At 33.0% G+C, this 22,297-nt stretch overlaps 3 protein-coding genes across 4 annotated transcripts in view; all 3 read right to left on the bottom strand.

Moving 5' to 3' along the window:
• LOC136969368 (RNA exonuclease 4-like) overlaps nucleotides 1-6,753 on the bottom strand; it is a 36,957-nt gene extending 30,204 nt beyond the window's left edge. Inside the window, exon 1 of the mRNA XM_067263506.1 lies at nucleotides 6,639-6,753. Within this exon, the coding sequence (XP_067119607.1) occupies nucleotides 6,639-6,689 (51 nt within the window). The 5' untranslated portion in view covers nucleotides 6,690-6,753. The remainder of the gene's footprint in view (nucleotides 1-6,638) is intronic.
• Nucleotides 1-22,297, bottom strand: part of LOC136969360 (centromere protein F-like) — a 352,144-nt gene that overhangs the window by 299,293 nt on the left and 30,554 nt on the right. The gene's annotated exons all lie outside the window — the stretch shown is intronic.
• LOC136969370 (CCHC-type zinc finger nucleic acid binding protein-like) overlaps nucleotides 15,150-22,297 on the bottom strand; it is a 42,362-nt gene continuing 35,214 nt past the window's right edge. For both annotated transcript variants that reach the window (XM_067263507.1, XM_067263508.1), the window contains exon 4: nucleotides 15,150-15,764. In XM_067263507.1, coding sequence (XP_067119608.1) covers nucleotides 15,609-15,764 — 156 coding nt within the window. In that variant the 3' untranslated portion in view covers nucleotides 15,150-15,608. The remainder of the gene's footprint in view (nucleotides 15,765-22,297) is intronic.

Here is a 22,297-nt window from a genome sequence, read left to right as displayed (position 1 = left end):
AATAAATACAAGAAGTTATTCTGTGTTTAAGATTTGTAAAACTATATTTTAATGGTATCTATAAATGGTTTATGGAATGATTTTCACAGTTATATACATAACCTTTTTTGCACTAGTTAATTTCTGTTCTCTGAATTTTTGCAAGTGCTTTCTGAACTTTCTATTTAAAAAACTGATAATATTATGAGGCTTAAAAAAAGTGGAGTGTCAAAAACTGTGTTCACTATAGAACTGTTGAAGTCATCTACCTACAATATCAGACATCTTTCCACTCTATCTTTGCTATTATCTCTTACTAAGCAAGAGATAATAGCCAAGAGAGAGTGTAAAAAAGATGTCTGATATTGTAGGTAGATGACTTCAACAGCTCTACAGTAGATACAATCTTAGCTAAGAAAGATATAATCAAAAAGAATCAAGCAGATAAAAAAGTAACGAAAATTGCATCTGAGAAACAAAGATGTGCCATCCATGAAAAATTGGAGAGATTGCTTTTAGTTTATTACATGTAAATAAACACTGTAAGAAAGTATACAATTTTTTATTTATTTTTTTTGGGTCTCCAGAATGAATTAATCAAATTCTCACAAAAATCTATGGTAAATTGATAATCGGTTAACGAATAATTTGAATAGCAAACATGGTCTTGGAATGGATTATGTTTGTTAACCGATCACCCACTGTTTTCTTACACCAAACCAAAGTGAAGACTTTTAGTTTTGTAAAAATTGTAAAGCACAATGGAACCCAAAGGAATTGCATGCTGGTAGTAGATCAAAAGGAAAAATTTAGGACTATTTTAATTATGATATTACTATGAGAAAGTCAAAATGTATTATTGTAATTTTAAAAATTTTAAAAACATCACACTTTTTATTTTGATAAATGAAATTCTATTACCTTTAGTGATGAAATGCAAATATTTACCAATAAATTTGTTTTTATTTATATCAACAAACATAACAGTATTTATTATACTTTAGTTTTGAATTATTTTCTTTTTCAGTTAACACATTTCTTATAGCAAATTTAGGTGTATTTCTTATTTTAAGAAAATTCATAACAGAAAAAAACAAAAAGGAAATGTTTTAAACAAACTACTTCTATCAGTTTAACATCTTCAGGATTACTATTATATAACAATTATAAAATCAATTATTCAATTATACTCACAATATTTAACATATGATATAAAATAACTCAGTAGCCTTCAAACTTTTGTGCTTGCACACACTTGTATCAGTAACAATAAATATATCATATTTACTCAAATGTAAGATGGACTGCTTTCAGGTTTTAGTATCTCTAAAACTAGGACGTGTTTTAGATCCAACATAACATATCATAATTAGCGACTTATACTGTCATGCCTCTTATTTCATTGTCATTAATTCCATTTTGTCATTTTAATTATTTTATTAGACCAATTTTCATAATACTAAATATTTAAGAGGTCAACATATGAATATTTGTATTATTAGATTGATCTCATTAGTCTATTAACATCATAAGTACTGGACAAAAATCCCCAAAAATTTATGCAGTACTCTTTCAAGAAATGCTGCATTCTTGATGCTTCAAACAGCACTGGGAATGATTGCATGGGGAAGATATAAATATCAAATCCAGTATTGATTTATAACAGTGCAACCCAAATATGATGAAGTTTCCTACTTTAATATCATGAAAGATAATATTCAAGGGCATCCTAGGAGAAAAGATCAACATTCTGGGAAGAGAAAGGATAAGTTATTTTATAAATTACACTATAAACCTATTGATTGGTGTTGGTAACACATGTACAGCGCACGAATATTTTCGAGCTCCTCCAGAATCCTGCTCCACGTGAATCCCACTGTTTCGTTAATTGAACACAATTTCAAACAAAAAACATTAAATATCCATTAAATAATGAATAACATCCAATGTCCATTAAAAAACAAATAAATTTAAAACAAACTGCCTTAGCATTACAAAAATGTAGAACAAAATGTCATGCATCAGTATGTGCATGTGCAAGAGGTCTTACAACAGGGTTGTCTAACCTTTTTTCTTAATGGGCCAAATTAGAAATTTAGGTATATTCAGTGGGCCACAAGGGTAATTACCTTTTAAAAAGTTCAAAATATGAATATCGAATTTTAATAACAAATACATATATAATCACAAAAAATACTGTTTTGTTGACAGTAAAAAAAAAACTTATACAAAATAAAAATAAATTTTATGCTATTTTTGACATTACTTTTTTTTATAATATTATTAATATCTGGTTTTGTGGTACTTTTATTTTTAACTCTTTCCACCATGTAAGCACTAAGAGGGCCTCTTACAGCAAGCCCATTATGGGCTCAGCCAGGCCCACAATGGGGCAGCTGGATGGTGAGAGACAGAGCTCGAAATATCTGGATGGACCACCCTGCAAAGACCCATAAGAGTGGTAAAGGAAAATCTTGCAATGGCGAAAAAGGGGACATATACAGAGGTTGCACATGAACCCCCAAAGCTGAAGTGAGAGCCTTCTGTGCGTTTTCTGGAACACGTTCTCCTTGTGTGGTCCATAATCACATCAAGAAAAAATGCCAATCCTGTCAAATTAAAGGTAGAGGTGAAGAATGTCTGCCGAGTAAGAAAGACTGCGTTATTGAGGTCGCATCCCGATGTACTTCAGAAGGAATTGACAGAAAAGAAGGTACTGAATGAGGCAGTCATCTGTCAATTGCCAAAGAAGCGCCTTCCGAGAATTATAATTTATGATGTCCAAGCAAACATCAGTAAAGACAAACTGGCAGAGATTATCTCTGTCCAAAACGATCTGGGCATGAAGGTCGATGACCTGAAGCCTAAGTTTTCCCTTAAAGGAAAAGGGGGCCTCCTCAATTGTGTCTGTGAGGTGATGGCTCCTTGAAAGGAGAAAAAGGTCTGTGTTGGGTAGACCAGGAATCAGGTCCAGAAAATCTTGCCTTGATTCAATGCTACAGATGCTATGAGTTTGGCCATATTGGCCCCCCATTGTAAGATGGCAAGCCAGACTTGTAGCCACTGTTCGATAGCGCACTCTCACAAAGAGTGCAAAACAATGCTGCTGAAATGCAGCAACTGTTGGCTTTGCAACAGTAAGTTTGGTTTGCAGCTGGAGATGGGCCACTCTTGCCCAAGTCCCAGCTGACTCTCTCACCTGAGGAAACTGGTTGTGGTCCGGTCTCAAACCAACTATGGTCAGTAACCAACTGAAGTTGGCCCAAAACAAAAAGGAATTGATGGAACATACAAAAGTAGATCTATAACCTATTGCTCAGATTTCAACTGGGCAGGACTAACTTAGAGCTCCTCTGCCCATTTAAAGTAAACATGGAAACCCTCAGGACCCACCAATCACATGGCCAATGTAGGTGAGGCTATCTAAGGGCTAGGCAAGGGTGATTGCTATAACTCACCTGGCCCACAACCTGGCCTCAATGCTCAAGAGGCTGAAAGGATTTGATGGAAACATAGTAAAGAGGTCTAAAGACATATAACTGAGTTATAAGCTGGGTGGCCCCTTTGGGGAGGGGGCCCACAGTCTGACAAAGTTAAGCATCACTCAGTTCTTGGTCATGTGTATTAAACAGCTTTAAGCTGTAAAAAATGTATGTAAATGTTAGAGAATTAAACTCGAGAGCAAGGAAGACTGGTCCCCACTGGGTAGTACCGCCAGAGCCCAAGCATTCAACTTGGGTTTGATCTTGTATGTCCAGACACCTCGGTGACTACTGAGTGCCCGACCTTCCTATGATTAAGATACAGTCTCTTTGTACTCTGTAGTGCCATTTGGCAGAGCAGGGGCAAATTACTTAAAAGTTGGGATATGAGAAAGGACCACCCCGTGAAAAATTCCTGGGAATTTTTTGAGCCATCTGGATTCGATCCTGAATCCCCGGAGTGGTATGCTGCCACCTTGACTGCTCGGTCATCCAAGCGCAGATTTTGTGGTACTAGTCTTAATTCTAGGAATGTTAGTTAAATGGGAATCACTTAACCTGTCTTTCAGCACCTTTGATGTTCTTCATGAACGAAAAATAATTATTCACAACAGTATATACTACCCCACATGCATAACAGTTTTCTAGATAAATTGACAATTTTATCAAATTCATTGAAAGAATGAACTTCTTTATAAAATTCAAGAACGGAATGTTCTCTATGATAAGTTTTCAAAGATTTCCTGCCTTGAAAATCAATGAGTTCTAGCTGGTATTCGGCTGCTGCTTTTACATAATTAAATGAAAATGGATCACTAAACAATTTTAATTAAGTTTTTATTGTCTGAAGTCAGAAAATCTTGTTGTTAAATCTTTTAACAAAACTTCAGATAATTTACTATATTTTTCAAAGTTCACAGAAAATTCTTTTCTTTTTAATAAACTCTGAAAATGCACAATTTCACACGATAATTTTATCATGACAAATAAGGCAAATAATATTATTGCATGTTTCAATTATGAAATATTTTTTCGGCTAAAAGATAATGAATTTTCTCTTTTCTTCTGTTATTTTTCTTAGAATTAGATGCCATGATCAAATGCTGGGTTATTAAAAATATAAATTTAAAGTTGATGAAATAATTATGAACATAATTGCGGGTTAAAAATAATTAAATTATTACGTTAGCAAAAGAAATATATAGATAGTCTGTATTATATACCTATAATTAGTAAAAATGCTAAAGTGGTAGGGTCTAATTTATTCTTTATTTCTATAAAGAATAAATTAGCCCTTTCCACTTTGGCATTAGACCTAGCCTCAAGTCACTAAAAATTGATGACACTCTTTTGAAAAGAGGGATTATGTGTCTTTTTCATAAAATTTCACCCGATAAAAGGTACCCATTCTTTATCACTAACAACATCACTTCATTACAAAAATCTTTGAAACTGAAACAATCAAAATGATGCCACACCATGCCAGCAACATTTTTGATTGGACAGTTACAAATATGTCAAAAAAATTGTTTCAAATGGTTTTTACCTGAGGAAGGACCCAGGAGGGGTCTGAAAACGTTTGTAATGTTAAATTTTGATTCTCATCAGTTAAAGGTTTCTGAGGTACATTTTCTTTAATAATTTTTATGACATACTATACCAAAATAAATGAAAATGTATCTAAAAAATTGAGGATGCAGTGGGCCCCTATAAAAATATAAAGTGGCCACAATGCCACTTTATATTTTTGTAGGACTGGGACTTGTAGGACAGGGATCCAACCCATGGGCCATGGGTTGGACATCTGTCCTACAACAACAAAAATGAAGCACTGGTCTGTAAAGGGCCTGCCAAGCTGCCGAGAGAGAAAGCTCCTCCTTATGACTGACACATGTGCTGTTTATATTTGCTTAAAAAATTTCTAAAGCTTCTAAATATCTAAGCCTTTCTGTGCATTGCATTCTTACTAGGATGCTAGCATTTTGTAAGCATGCCCATATATCTGGGTCTGAAACTTTGACTATTGACTATTGACTAGATATTGACAGGATATAGAGTCTTGATTTGTGTCAGTGGCATGCTCTTGCAACTGCTTATCTACTGATCTTTTTGTGGAGCCTATATACACAAGGTTCCTATTGAATCTCCTATCTTTCTGAGGCACAGTACACTCCCAGAAGCTTATGGGGATGGGCAGATCCTTCACATTCCTAAGGAGAGTGAAAATTGTGGGACATCTCTTGTATATTTATGGCCTTTTTTTTTTTTCTTGCTATTGTATTAAATACCAACCTCAGGAGGGGGTAGAAAGTTACCACATAACAGTTCTCTCTATCGTGGTGACCATTATGTAGTGCATTTAGCCCTTCCAGTGCATCAATGTGGACACATGGATATGACCTATCGTTGGTACATAGGATAGTAGCTAAGGTTGCTTGGTATATGTCAATCATTGGAGATACACTATAATTTCATCAAGTTTGATCAAAATCGGTGACCCCAATGTCATGCTGTCCCCTCGTCAGTAAAATATATTTTTGCTTTATACAGCTTACTCCTAAATTCAATTAATAGCTTAGTTGAAATTTGAAAATTTATGTTAAAGAACTAATCTTTTACATAATTGCCAATCTACACCCAAATTATAAAGAAATTATGCTTTATTGATGCAAATTCTTTAAATATTTAAAAATTCAGTCCAATAAAACATATTCGTATGTTTCCTATAATCTGAAAAAAATTATTTATAATTAAATGAATTAATTAAAAGTCACATAAAAATATCAAACGTTTTAATGACACTTCTTCAGTAAAACCAGATTTGGTTAAAACCTATATATCTATTAATTAAGTATAATTGATCTAATCGGATTAATTCCCAATGGAACAGTTAACAGATCAATGAACATACATTTATCATCAGTTCTAAGAAATAATTTCATTACATTCATAAAATTTGTAAACAAATCTGTTTATACATATATGAAACATTAGATATTCATTTCAGAATACTTTTATACGACTTAATCTTCACATATCACTGCTTATAACTTCGAAATTGTTCAAATGAATCCACGTGCGAAACACGTGGTTCCGGATCGAGCAACGTTTAAATTCTAAAAAAGATACATAAATTTTGATTTAAAAAAATAACAAATTTACAAAATTTAATATTACCTTTTTACTGTTTTTTTCTTCATTTTCCATCGTAGAATTTTTTGACACCATGAAATATAATTTTGCTGTCGTTTGTTATCATCACCAAATTGATGGAGATGGCGCTACATTTCTTTCTAAACCGGAAATAGAATTTAAAAATTTTAAGTTAAAATTTTTACTTCATTTTCGGAAACTTTCAGTCGAACATTGAAAATATAGTATTATAAATTTACTTACAAAAATAAATTATAAAATATATTATATCTATCAACATAATTTGTTTATGATATGATTAAATATTATTTGGATTTTATTTTCAACTCTTTTCGTCCTGTGGGCACTAAGAAGGTCTCTTTTAGCAAGCCCCTTACGGGTTCGGCCAGGCCTACAATTGAGCGGCCGGGTGGTGAGGAAGGGGATCCGATATATCCGAACGGACCACCCCGAAAAATTTCCTGGGAACTTTTCGACCGGTTTGAATTTGATCCCGACTCCCCCAGAGCTAAAAGCTGCTACCTTGAGCGCTAGGCCATCCGGCCGTCACAGTTTCTTCTTTCTACCACTGTTTTATGGGGAGTATGCAGCTTCTGTAGACTATAAAACTCCGAATGAACGATATTATTGAACGCATGCGTTCGAGTAGTCGGCCGTAGATGGAATGGCCATATGCGCGCACGGGAAAATAATGCCTTCCGAGGGGTCTTTTAGGGGAAACTCGTCCTTATTTAGGCATTACAGACCCAGAAAACTCCACGTAGCCAACCTGTCCGAGCGAGGAGCGAACCCACGACCGAACTCCCAATGTTCAGGGAACGAAGACCGCTTGACCACTGGTGGGCTGTCACCGTTAACAACTATTGTTCGGCAGTTAATGGCTATCCTCTTCCATTTAGATGATTAATCTCGTCGCCAAAACGATTTAAAATACGAACAAATCCAGATTTAGAAAATCTATAAGGATTTCTAAAGGATCCTAAGAGCCGAAGAGCCATCTTAAAAGCCAAAAGAATCCCACTATTATTAGTTGATTTGAATTGAATTTATTCGATATTAAATTAAATTTACATCAAAGGGAGAACAAAAAGAAACTATCGTAAATAGTCCAAATGCCTGAATACAGTTTTTTCCAATCTGTGGAGTTCGAGACTATTGCAAGGGGAGCGAGCAGATTTTACCAAATTATCATTTTTTAATACAAACAAACAAAAAAAGTCAAATCGATGTCAAAAAAATGAATCAACAAAACTGTTATGACTAATTCACAATCCTCGTCCGGACGACTCGGGGTACGAATGCTAAAAATCCACCCTCACTCTTGCCGAGTCTCGAGAGTCGAGCCCCAGAAAACAATATACTTTATTTAATATGGCATATTGTATTTTAGGCTATTAAACAAATTATAAAGACAGCATTTATGAAATTAGATTGTTACGAAAATTGAGGAGCGCAACAATTTTTCTTCAGAAAAAGATGGAATGGAGGTACAAAAAATTTGAAAACCACTGCCTTAATATATTAGTAAATTTAAACAAATTCTTAGAATTAGATTTTCTGGGTAAGATATTTAAATACTCGCCGTATGTACGTATTATTTTCACAACTACACAGTGGCGTGCCGTAATTGAAAGCGGTGGAAGCCCCGCTTCCCTTATATTTTCTAAAAAATAAATACATATTATGCGATTATTTTCATATAATTAAAATTAATATTTTATTATAACTGCATTATGTATCTTATTACAAATTTCTATACATGTGAAAAACGATAAGATTGTTACTGTATATTCGAATATTACTGGCGGAATGGAAGCGCTTTATTGTCAGCTTCCAAACCAAGGTCCTAGAATATATTCTAGAACCTTGCTTCCAAACAGCCAGATTATAGTCATCCGCGCATGCGCTTTATAGACCACCAACCTCTCCCGGTTTAGCTGGTGGAAGCTACACACGTTTAACGCTTCCACTTCTATCAAGGACCGGTCCTAGGCTGTTATCCGCCCTCGCCCGATTATGTGAATCATGAGTAGATTTATAACTTAACCCAACCGATATGAATTTACTGGTATAATGTTTTTATGATAGTTCTGTATAGTTGACAGGAGTTTAAAAAATCCATTAAAATATTTGATATTTTTATTCCGCTCTCCGATCTTATATTACGGATTTCAATGTTAAACCAGTGATATTACGATTTCGTATGTCCCAGTGGCGTGTCGTCATTGGATGCGATGGAAGCGCTGCTTCCACCTTCCAATGACCTTACCTTGTATTTTATAAAATATAAATTTTCATATTTTAACGTACTTTGAATTAATTAAAATTAATATTTTATTATAACTGCATTATGTATCTTTTACAAATTTCTATACTACGTGTGAAAAAAAACGATAAGATTGCTATTGTATATTCGAATAATTCGGTGGTGGAAGGAATGTCGAAACCGGGTCAGTTTCCAATCAGCCAGATTATATAGGCATTGGCACATGCGGTTTACAGAGCACCAACCTCACCCGGTTTAGCTTGTAGAAGCAACACACGCATAAAGCATCCAATTTTATATCCCGGACCGGTTGTGGGCTGTTAGCCGCCTGCCTGCCAGATATTCGGCCGCCCTCGCCTGATTATGTGAATCATAAGTAGACTAGATTAACGGCGGGCAACCCCCGGGCCGCGGGCCAACTACGGCTCGCGAAAAATTTCTATCCGGCCCGCGAGATCTTTAATAGATTATTAAATTGGAAAAATAACTAATTAATAGTTATTTTTCCAATTCTTTGCAATTTTCGAAAACGATAAGAGAAATAAATGTAGTAATTAACTTTTTATTTATTTATTTCATATTTGCAGACTAAAAAAATTACAAGTCACAAGAAGGCGTCAATTAATTACTACAGCCCGCGGAAAAAACGTAAAATTTATTATGGCCCATGTTATAAAAAAGGCTGCCCACCCTAGACTAGATTTATAACTTAACCCAACCGATAGGAGTTTACTGGCATGTTTTTATGATAGTTCTGTATAGTTGACAGGAGTTTAAAAAAAACTCCATTAAAATATTTGATATATTTATTCCGCGTTTATTCTGCTCTCCCATCTTATATTACTTACGGATTTAAATGTTAAACCGGTGATATTAGCGATTTAGCATGTCCCATCTGTAAGGGAATGCAGAAAAAACGTGTACAATTCTTGTATATAATGTTAAAAAATTAACTGTTAGGCCAGGAACACACATGCGTAAAATTGTGTGGCATAAAACTGAATCAGAAATCAGCTTTCAGTTCAGTTTCTGTTTTACGCTTTTATGCCAGAACACATGTAAAAATTCTGACCGAATAGGAAACATCACTGCAACTAACAGTGCTAATTTTATTAATTTTTTCTTGTCATATATCTATTCCTTTGTACCTTCCATTTTTTCCGCTTCCTCTGCTATAATATAGAAAATTTTAAATTAATACACTTGTATTCCGAATTTAAATAAAGAACGTGCGTGTAATCTAAATACTAAGCCTATAAATCAATTCTACTAGACCTACCTGTTGTTTGAAATTTTGCACCTATAGCCATCCATAAACGTTGTTTAAATATAGTGGCTTTATACATGACACTGATGTGGTCGAATGGATTCAATAAACTCCTCTATTTCATTTATTTTTTGTTTTTCGAGACCGTCACAATTGTAGGGTTAACCCTCATTGCCGCCATTGTTAGAATAAAAAGCACGTGTCTACTTTGACGTCACAGAAAATACTTCTCTTTATTGGAGGAATTTTGGCGTAAAAATTTTACGCCGTAAAAAGTAGAGACATGCTCTACTCAATTTTCAGTTCTGTTTCAGCCAAAATTTCAGAAAAATTTTTACGCTTTCTGTTTTACGCTAGATTTTTCGCCGAATTTTACGCATGTGTGTTCCTGGCCTTACTTTGGCAGCATCATTTACAACCGAATTTAATGAATGAGACGTACAGTACATACAATGGTACAAAAAAAAAGCTCTAGAATTTATTTTCCTTAAATTTACGATATATGTATCGGTTGTCATAAAAATTTCTTTCCTCTTCTTTTCCAAGACTACAGATATTCAAGTACAAAGTAACCGGTTTCGACTTATTTATACTTAAGTAGTAGTTAAATAATTAAGCGATTAGGTAAATAGAAACATAAATAAAACCCTGATGAAAGAGCCGAAATTTTACTTAAACAGAAGCTTAACTGAACCAATCTCTTGCCGAGTACAGTGGGGTCTGATCTCTTCATAATATTAGATGTAATAAAGACAAAAATTTTTCTAGTTCAATGAGAGTGACCGAAAAGTTGTAAATTTTGAAAATTTCCGTGGACCCTTGTCCTAAAACGAATTAGTTAGAAAACAAATGACGGACAATTTATTAAGTTTAACATATTTAGATTTTTATAGCTATGGCGAGAAACGTTTAAAATGTACAACAACCCTGTGGCTTCCTCTGAGGTATATTAGTGATGCGACAAGAGAGGCATTTGACATTGACCGGTATCGGCACCCTCGGGATTTGGCAGCCCGCGTGCATGCACCTACCAGGACCGTCTCTGATTCCATCCATTAGTCACTCGTAGGGAGCTATTTGACTAAGTGGATTGTTTTAAGATTTAAAAAGTGAAGATTTTGTTATTTGTATGTACAGTACATTTCTTTACAAAGCTATATTTAATTATAATTTTCTTTAAAAGTATATTAATACAATTGAAGAATATTTTGTACCAGGTACGAGTATGTACTGTACATCCACCACACAAAAATTTACTTGGTGAAATAAAATATTATTTTATTTATAATTTTAGCCCTTATATCGTGGCTTCAGAATGTAATTGTGTTATTAAAAATACATTTAGAGAAGTCTACGGTTTTTCTGGCTTATCGAACAAACAATACGAATAGAACCAAGATCATCACTGACGCGCAATTAACTCATTGCCCCTGGAAGTCGGCTATTCACAGAAACACAGCTTCCCTATCATCAAATGTCAAGGCACGCCACTGCAACTACAGTACCTGTATATAGGAAAATACCAACCGCTTTATTTTCACAATATACATACGAGATGACTTTTCCTTGATATAACAAAATTAACCTTTCTTTAGTTATTTGTTTCTTCATCGACATACTAAATCTGCTATCTCTTAAACAATTCAACAAACCAGAACTATTTAAGTCACTTCATCTCTTCTAATTCCAGTTCGATACATCTTATCACTATGACGTGTATACGCTCTCTCCACCTATCAACTTGTCTCTCCGGATCATTTCACCAAATCTCAGATTTTCAAATCAACTTTTGAAGTCCATCCACCATAATCAACTACCAGCAGTATCTACTTTAGTCCACATTCTTTCCATACTAATTCTGGATAATCTGTTCTCTGATAGCCCCAATATTTTTACATAATAATTTAACACTACTTTTATAAAGAAAATCTTCAGGCATTCTTCCAGTTTCCCATAAAACAGCTACATTCGATGCATGAAATCTCAAACCCAACATTTTCTTTAAAAAATTCTCAATGAATTAACTCGTAGACAAACATCCAACAAACCTCAAATTTGAGCTATATACGACATAACAGATGTAGCCTAACCGTTGCATCAAATAATCTAAAATGTGGGATGCATGAAGATGCATGCGCGATGTACTAAATAATTTACATAATTTCACCAAAGCACCTTTTGCTTTCCTAGCTGTTATCTCAAAATATCTCTTTCATATTAAGATTATATTTAAACATACGCCCAAATACTTATATTTTTCGACTACTTTAATTTCTTTATACATAAACAATTACATTTGTTTGACTACAATCTTGGCGTTAATGTAGGTAGGTACGGTACCTTGAAATCATCGCGTGGGTCACTGCGTGACCAGCAGGTCATGAGCTCGCCATCACTAATGGATCAGAGGAAAATATAGGGAGACCAAGGATAAGATAGATAAATATAGTTGAAGTAGACATGAAGAAGGAAAGATATGGCTGCAAATTGGATACAATGGAGGAAACTCGTCAAAGACAATGACCTCACATAATCATCATCTACAGCTTGTCCCATTTTAACACCAAATACTGTACGTTAGAAATTAGGATCCTATTCTGATTTTCCACTAGTTATTTCAGCAATCAGATAACTACTGCAAATAAAGCAATTTTAAATTTATTATTTTCATTTCCATAAAATTCATGACAGAACATTTTCTTACATTAACTAGCATTCTATTTGTAGATTTCTAGTGTAATTTTTCATATTCATACATATTGTTTTGACCTTTTGAGTAGTTTTCTTATGCTTAGGGGCTGTCCATAAATTACTATCGTATTTTTCTTGAAATTTTCCCAGTTTCCGTAACCCTTCTCCTCTTCGGACGTGTAACAAAATTCAATTTCCTTTAAAACTTTATGAATAATAGATGCCATAAGTAGAAATGATACACGAAATTTTGAAATAAATATAATAAAATGCATAAACTGTATAAAATTTAATAAGTAGACGTCCACTAAAGCTCAATCCCTCCCTCCCTTCCAGTGAGGACTTCGTTTATGGACAGTCCTTTAATTCTTTTAAAATAATTATTACTAAATAAATTCCGGATAAAGTAGTGACTGTATATTTGTTTCTGTAATTTTACAAATTGACCGTAAACTTCTGAAAAAACTCAATTTTGCAAATGAAGAATTTTTCACGCAAATGAATGTTAAATGTAGCAAGATACTGGAAACAGAAATATGTAACGATCTTAAGAAACTGCTTGTGTGAACATGGATATTCGTTTTGAGAGGTAAAAAAAAGTCATTATTGTGCAAGAAACATCGAAAGTTTGTTTTTGTTAAGTTACGGCAACGCAACACTTGGGCGATACCATCCGGGAGGTCTTTTTTTAAGGGTAACTGGACCCTATTCAGACATTAAACACGGAGAAAACCCCTAAAACTCCACATCGCCAGCCCGTCCTGGCGAGGCTCGAACCCACGACAGAACTTCGTGTTCAGGGAATGGAACCGCTTAGCCACTGGTGGACAAAAACACCAAAAGGGATGTTTACAACAGACAATGCAACATAGAAATTGGACAATTGATAGTTGGAACACAGTAATATTTTCTGATTATAGTAATTAAGAATCTGTGTTGGACGTGGTGGTGGTATTGGAAGATTTGATTAGCATTTGCCAGATGAGAAATTCTGATCTGTTTGAAATAAAGCATCAAATTTCCTCAGGGTTGTATGCCAAGGAAACTGGAAAATTTGATATCCTGAAAACCTCAGGATATACAATTAATGCAATGTTAATGTAAATGTATATTATAAAATGTTAGAACATCTATTAATACAATTTTACCGCAGTTTGATGCAGATAACACAACTGTACAGTACTATTTCAAGTCATATTTGTGAAATATTAATGGCCTGGTCTGATTAAAGTTCTGATATGAACTCAATCAAAATTTGAAATGTGTTAAACACATGAAGCCAACAAAATAAATAAATTGTTGGAAAGAAACAATGTTGAATTCTGTCAAAAAACTATAAAATCAATGCCTAAATACAAATACAGCTCTGGGAGATGCAAGTGTTAGATATCCTGTTATACTTTTTTTCCCAAGGGGAATTTGAAGTAATGCTTATTTTTGTTGTTGTTTGTTATGAGAATTTTTGTTAAATTGTCATATTCTACTAAAGCTTTGATCTAAGTATTAAATTAAGTTTCACATTCTGTCAGTTATAAAATATTTACTTTGACTATAATAAAATGTTCATAATTCATAACTGTTCTTAGCAAATTACTTTTTCCAGGAGTTCTATATGAATACACTAAAATTTGTTTAAAAAGTCCTTTAGCGTTAATTTTGAATGTTGTTCAGTAAATCATACAAAGTGACAAGTTTTACAAGTCCCATACAGCTAAAAGGTCTCTGAGACTGCAGATTAAGTTCTAGTGCAAAAAATTGACACCAAAAATGTAACTATTCAAATATAAACGCTAACAACTCCAGCATTCAGATTAATGTCAAATGACTGCTGGATTACGTAGGGCTATATTAATGTTACTAATTAAATGTCAAGTAATTAGTAGCATTAATATAGCCCGTGTAATCTGGCAATCATTTGCCCATTAACTATTTGAATTGCATAAGTACAATTTCACAAGTTTTTATAAATTTATTATTGTGTAAAATAATCAGCATTTATCTATATTAAAAAACAATCAATATTTTAGAATATATTTTATTTTGTGTGCAAAATATTACCTTGAACATTTTTATATAAATTTACAACATAAGAATTTAAATTTTTTCAGATATTGATAATCACATTTAAAAATTAAAATTTAGTTTTTTGCAAGTAAATATATTGCTATCTGCTTTAAACAGTCTTTCACCTTTCTCTCTCTCTTTTTTTTTATAACTAAGCATATTATTTTATTCATTTATACAATTTAGACTTTATGTTTAATGTACTTTTAAAAAAGTTATTATTTCTATATAAAAATAAAACGCAATATTGCCATACAAAGATAAACTTTTATTCTTTCATAAAATAATCCAATGGTTTAATTCCTTCATTTCAGTAGCATCACGTCTGAATTTCAAAAATCACATCACAACACACTGTGTGAATGACAAAATAATCAAAATATGCCAATATTTTAAGAAGCAAGGCAACAATTCCAACCAAGTGATTCAATGAGAATAAAATCTGGTTCAACGATAAAACTGGACATAGGAGCTATATCTCACTCCTCCTGTGGACCCACACGTAACAGCTGACACCACTCCCAGTTTTTTTGGGGAAAAAAATTTTCTTCAACTATCTAATTTGCTTGCATTCTTGGTATACACACTGACACAGACTGCAAGATCACGGATGTGACCCTCTCGTGAAAGACTAGCAGTCGGCAAAAGTGTCACACCAGTCTGCCGTCACCTGCCGACCACACAGGCATGTCCACATGGTAGTCGTTCACCGTAAACCAGCCGAAACATTGTTTATACTGCCACTTTCCGGACAAGCATGGCTGATGTGTCCAAACTCTCCGCAGTTGTAGCATTTTCTGTTATCCTTTTCTCCATTTGGGCAGTCGCGAGAAATATGGCCCGATTTTCCACAACCATAGCACTGAAACACAAAAGAAACAAAAAAAAAAAAAAAAAATTTATATTATTCTTAAAAACAAAATGCTCAAAATTTATTAGTTAATAGAAATTTATATTTATGCTAAATTTAATTTCCATTAATCTGTTAATAAGAGATATATTACTGAATTCAGAAGAAATGAACAATTTCAATTGGTAAAAATGATTGTTTTTGAATATACCATATGAAACATGAAATCTTTTAAATAGTCTCATGACTAATTTCATATGAAGTTGGAGAATTTTTCTTTTCTGGAATTAGCATTGAGACCCCTCTCCAAAGACACTGTGCAGTTTCTGTATAAAGGGATATAAACTGAATATGTTCAGAAGTGCACATTAACTTATGAAACACTTTTGTTTTGTTTTTTATATATTAATTTGTGTATATTAGAAAAGAACCCGGGATATTAATCTGAAACTAAAAAATATTAACCAGTAATGAAAGAACAATGAATTTAATTGGCACAGTCAATAGTATTGAAGAAATTGTTAGGATAGGAATACTTCAGGATAAAAAAATGGCAAGGTCAAAATTACAAATTTTTGAATGTTGGGATCTGTATAATTTGACATTCCAAAGCATCAGAGAATGTAAAATGTTCAAAATAAACTCAGCTAGAAGTTTCTAGATGAGTCAATCTCATTTTATTTTTCTCATTCTCAGATTATTATTAATAATATAGTTTGCTGAAAACCAACAAATAAAACAGAAAAAGGGCAAGAGCTGAAAACCAATCTAATACTACATTCACACACAATCTACAACTCACTTCAATGTCGATTGTAACTGTTGCCAGTCAAACGTCAAGATGCTGGCACAGGCAGTCTGCTTGAGAAGAACCAGGCTATTACATGCGATGATAAAACTGGCATAACTATGTGGTAAGTCATGAACACCATCAAACAAAATGGAAGTTTTGGTTAGAAATAAATACTTTTTCTTGGCATATAACTAATAATAGACAGATGTCATAGTCTCTCCAAATATCTTTTTTATTTCTCTGTTGATAGCCTGACATGTGTTCTGCAACCATATTGTATTTTCTTGTAACGTGGGATTGTGAAAACTCTCTTATGATTGAACCTCATTTCAGTCAAGATTGAAACGGTCAAGAGCAGTTGCACCATGGCACAGTTGCCAACCTTGGTCACAATCTAGATTGAAATACTCAGTCCGAACAAGGTATAAGAATATTAGTAAAAATAGAAAATTTGAAACACAAAGTAACAAATACTGCACAACATAGAATAATGATTGTTTGAAATTTTCTAAAACTAATGGGAGCATGGAAAAGACAGAAGACATAGCATATGGAAATGGTAGCAAATACAAGTTGAAAAACAAGCTACAAATTAAATTTAAAAAAAGACAAAGCAAGAATCAGAAACTAAAGAATAAAAATAGTTTCCTCTTGTTTTATCTGTAATTCTAAGTCCTAGAGAAGGCTTAACTACCAAATGTTTAAAACTTTATTTGGAACTATTACTCTTTCAAGTTATTCAAAATGTTAATATGGACTAGTGGTATGGACAAGATAGGTAAATGTTTTAAAAGGATGACATCAGTTATATCTCAAACTAGATAAAATGCAATGTTTATCTTGGCTTTTAAGTTTGAATAGATTGTTTATCATCTTCAAATTTCTGAAAGAATTAAAGACAAATATGACACTCCTTTCTTACAGAAAAATGTTCATCTGCTATTCCGTCCCTTTTGAAGAGTTGACAAATAACTAAGAATCCAATGGTACTTGTAAGAAAACATGAAGCCTACAAACAAATGCAAACTTAAAGTTTACCTATTCCATTTTCATCTAGGTGAGCCAAGAAATTTGACATCCCTCTATCTCTACAGACTATATTGGGTGTTGAATGCAAGATTATAAGTGTAAGCACAGGAAAAGCAGTTGTATCTCTAAATGGAACAATGTAATTTACTTGACTATATGGTTAATTATTTTATTATTCTCTGTAAATAAATATTGTTATTTTAGAGTTAGATGTATTTCAATTTTTTGTTTTGCTGCCACATTGAATGAATTGTTTTGTGTTTAAAATAATATGAGACGTTTGTTAAACCAGACAGAAAAAAAAAAATCTGTTTAGTCCTTTTGAATGGAAGGTATTATCAATCAGCAGAAGTAAAATCTGAATTTGTAAAAATTACTTTTGGTAATGCAAACAGAAAAGTTTGTTACTAAATTGTCTTGTAATCAATTTCAAACAAATAAGTTAAAAAAATTGAATGGAATTTTTTTCTTTTCAAAATGAATGTTGATTTCCAGGTTCCTTGTTTATGTAGTTTGTGTAAAACTGTGGATATATTGAGAACTACATATTAACTTATTCTATAAATTGTTTTTTAAGTTATGCATTACTTTGTTTAAATCTGAAAAGGCCTGAAATGTTTCAAAGAACATTTCAGGTTCTTTTCAGTTTGAAATCAAAAATGAAAATAACTGATAATAAAATAAATTTATTTAGTACATATAGCACAGGAACCAAGTTTCAGGAATCCTGCCTATTTATGAGAAATGTCCATTTGGGAGAATCCGCTGCCTCTTCATACCAGCAGGTTCTCCCAAATGGCATGAACATTAATTACAGTTGCTTGCAAAAGAATAAAATTAAAACAGAAGTGCAAAAAATGAAAATAATCTGTAAAATTTATGTTAATCATTTTAATAATTTTTATTGTAAAACAAAAAAAAAAAAAAAAAAAATTACCATATTTACTCACATATAAGATGAGGTTTTTATTCACTTATCACAGCTTTAAATTTCTAGGTCGTCCTATATGCGTGAGTGAAAGATTCTTTCAGTTTTGAGAAATAATTTTTGCGAACCATGTATACTCACATTTTCAACTGGATGTTTACCCTCTTGTATTTAAAAACATAAGTATTATCTTGGTCGTCTGAATTGTTTTTGTATATTGTCAGGAGTAAAAATGAATAGCAATAGGAAAAGCAAATCTTTAGAATTGAACTGCAGATTGAAATTCCATAATCATACAGGAGCCCGATTCAAGGTTTAATCCATTCCCATATGAAAACAGATAATTATTCGGAAATCAAAATTCAAAGAAACTCATAAGTGTAATTGACGGAGAGTGAATTCAACTGTTAAGAATTGGCAAAAAACGGTTCCCTGTTGTCCAGTTTTACATGAACAAATTATGTTGTTGATTTTACAAGATTTTTCCTTAAAGTTTAAATTGCTAGTAATTTTTGCAGGACAATGTGTGCATTTATGTTCATTTGATATCTTACTCGTGATTAAACAAAATAAAATTAGAATTATATTAATAAATCTAATTTTCTTTATTTTAATCTTTAAAGTCACACCTTGTCCTATATGCAAGGTCGTCTTATATTCAAGTAAATATGGTATATTTAGTAACAACTCCAGAAAAAAGAAATACTTGATTAAAGATTTTGTTGAAATTTACTCATTTAGAAGTAACATATGCATAATTTCACCAACAGACAGTTTCGAAATAATGAGTTTTACTGTAAATATATACACAGATTTGTGGATTAATTTCGTATCCCTAAAAAATATTTTTCCATCAATAGAAAGAAAAAATACAAGTCTTAATTTTGAACGTTCTATAACAGCAGTTCCCAATCTTTGACTTGCGTACCCCTTGGAAGCTCAATTTCTTAAGTTTTATTTTGCATATTTGTCAGTGGCTCCTTGGTGAATTATACAGCATTCTGCAATTACATGTAAAAGATTTTTTTTTTAAATCAAGAAGCTTTGGAGGAAGGACAGAGATAAATATAATTATATTTTTACTTAAAACTAAGCATCAAGTATCATGAAGCCACCAAAGTTGTCAATGCAGAATATGAATATTCTTATAATACATCTACCATTATTAATTTTATCTTTTTGTGTACCCCAAATCACCAAGTGGTACGTGTACCCTGGTTGGAAATCGCTGTTCTATAACATATATAAAAGAATCATGAACACTGGAGAAAAACAATTAGGTGATGGTCTTGTAAGTCATAACTGACAGCTTAAAAAATTAAAATTGAAGGAAAAAAATATATATATTGACTACATATTTCTGAATTTTATAGCATATCTGATCATAATTTACTTATCACACTTAGTTGGTTTTTTAGACCTATTATCTGTAATCAGTTTTGATTATATCTTCACATTTACAAAAAAATGAAGCTCTGAAACTAAGATAATTGCAGTACAGATTCACAATTACAAAATTTTCCCTTCAAAGATTATTTATATTTTGTTAAGTTATAAAAATTGAAAATATTTCTAACTTAAAGTATTTTTTATGTTTAAAGTTATATTGAACCAATAAAAACTAAAAGTAACAAGTTCTGTTATGTTAAATATATATAAAAATAAACATTATTTAAATTATGCACTTTGGCTTTCCCCCACTCATCATAGTATCAGGAACTGTGGCCAGATAGCTGAGCGGTCTAGGTTAGCAGCCTGCCACCCTGGGGGACCCGGGATCGAATCCAGACGGGTCGAAAAATCCCCAGGAATTTTTCTGGGGGGAGGGGGTCCGTCCAGATATGTCGGTCCCCGTTTCTCACCACCTGGCCGAACCCATAATGGGCTTGCTATAAGAGGCCCTCTTAATGCCCACAGGGCAGAAAAGTTACAAAAAAAAAAAACCAGTATCAGGAACAAGTGGCAGATTCAGACTAATCTTGAGAAGGGTAATATTGCCTTAAAACAAGAAAAACTGAATTTAGAAGTTGTTTATCATATCCAAGTTATAAAAATTTAAAAGCAACAGTAATATACACAGATCTCTAAAATCATTGATGTTAAAGTGAGAAAAGGACAGTTCTAACAACAAACAATAGTAAAAGAAAAGAAAAATTAGACAAATATATTGATAAAAAAATATTAAGTATAAAATTTTGTATAAAACCATTTAGTGAAACTTGAGATCATCTCTGCAAAAATAATGAAACATATTGTAGAGACCACAGTTTGTGTTTATCAATTGAAATCTGAAAATCCAAAACTTGATATGATTACAACATCCATATTTTTCCTCATCTTGAGTGGGTTTCAGTAAAAAGTTGAATTATATGATCTGGGCCAGGGGTCACCAAACTACGGCCCACGAGGTCAGTTTTATCCAGCCCGCTGTCACACTGTGCCCCAAATGAGCTAAAATATAATTTATATATGGAAATATCATAGATTGTAGATGAACTTATGTATAAACAAGTAAAATGGCAAAGCCGTATTTGGGACAAGACTATGTCTTGGAGACTAACTACTAAGCGGAATCACTTTGACGCTCAAGCAGGTCTCGTTCTCATTCTCCAATCTTCCTTGGTATAGCTGATTTTGAGTGTGATCGTTCAAACTTCGCTGGCCACGTCCACAAGGTCGTCCACAATGCATTTTCGATGAAGTTAACCTATCCATGTTGAAATTTCTTTCCGTTACGTGTCAGCCCGGGTTAAATTTTTGTCAATGCCTAACGAAAATTTCCCGTTTCCAAAAAAATAATTGTGGCTATTGTATTGTCTGAAATTATTTTTTTATTTTGCACAAACAATATACAGTTTAACCCAATTATAACATTATCGGATGCAAGACAACCCTAATATAACGTCTTTAGCGGCATGGCTAAAATCTGCACGTGGCACGTCCTACCTGGTCCGTGATGTCCATGTTGATCTCAACCACATCTTCTGCGTCTTTTGTTCTGCCAGTAAAAATTAACCAAGAAATGATCCAGGCAAATAATTTACTTAATTTGTATCGGATACGCAATATTTACAATAGTGTTGAGATATAATATAAATCCAAGATCGGCACAGCTGTCGAATTGAAAGATTAACTAAATAAAGTAAAAAGATGTCTCTCCTCGTTAGAGTTTAGGAGCAAAGTGAGGTCAAAGAGCAAAGGTCATGCGGTGGCACCCTCTACCCTACACGTCAAATTTTTATCAGTGCCATGATTTTACTATACTAGATAATGTTAAAAAAACCCACTTGTAATGACATAGAACTGTTTTAACGTCGTATTTGAAGCACTCCCAAATTTACAAAATTAGATTACAAATTTTATTTAACATAGGACTGAACACGTAGTATCTTCTAAAGTCAGAGTTCATTTCTTAGAATGACTGTGAGTGGTACTCTCCCTACCTGACTTCAGTGGGGTGAGGTGCCTGTTTTGCCTGTTTGTAGAAGAGGGTCGCCATTTTGTATTTTATTTTGACTCAGTTCTCGGTCCCGACTACCTACAAGTCTGGATTTTTTTATGTGCAAATGATTTGGACACCTAATACTCTGTGCCAAATATCAACTCTTGGCATGTCAAAAATTAAAATAAGTGTAAATAAAAATGCCAAAATTGGTCCAATCTTATTTGTGCATTTGACAGTAATATAATTTTTAGGAAAATCAGTGAAATGAAAAAGTTGGCAACTGTGATTTTGGATATCAGAGCACTTTGTATGTAAGTACCTGCAATGAAGTTTCTATGAAAAGCGATCAT

The sequence above is a fragment of the Centruroides vittatus genome, unplaced genomic scaffold (assembly GCF_030686945.1).
Source record: "Centruroides vittatus isolate TY-2023 unplaced genomic scaffold, ASM3068694v2 contig_1777, whole genome shotgun sequence".
NCBI lineage: Eukaryota > Metazoa > Arthropoda > Arachnida > Scorpiones > Buthidae > Centruroides > Centruroides vittatus.
Note: the sequence above shows the minus strand (reverse complement) of the source record. Positions and strands in the feature narration are given on the sequence as shown.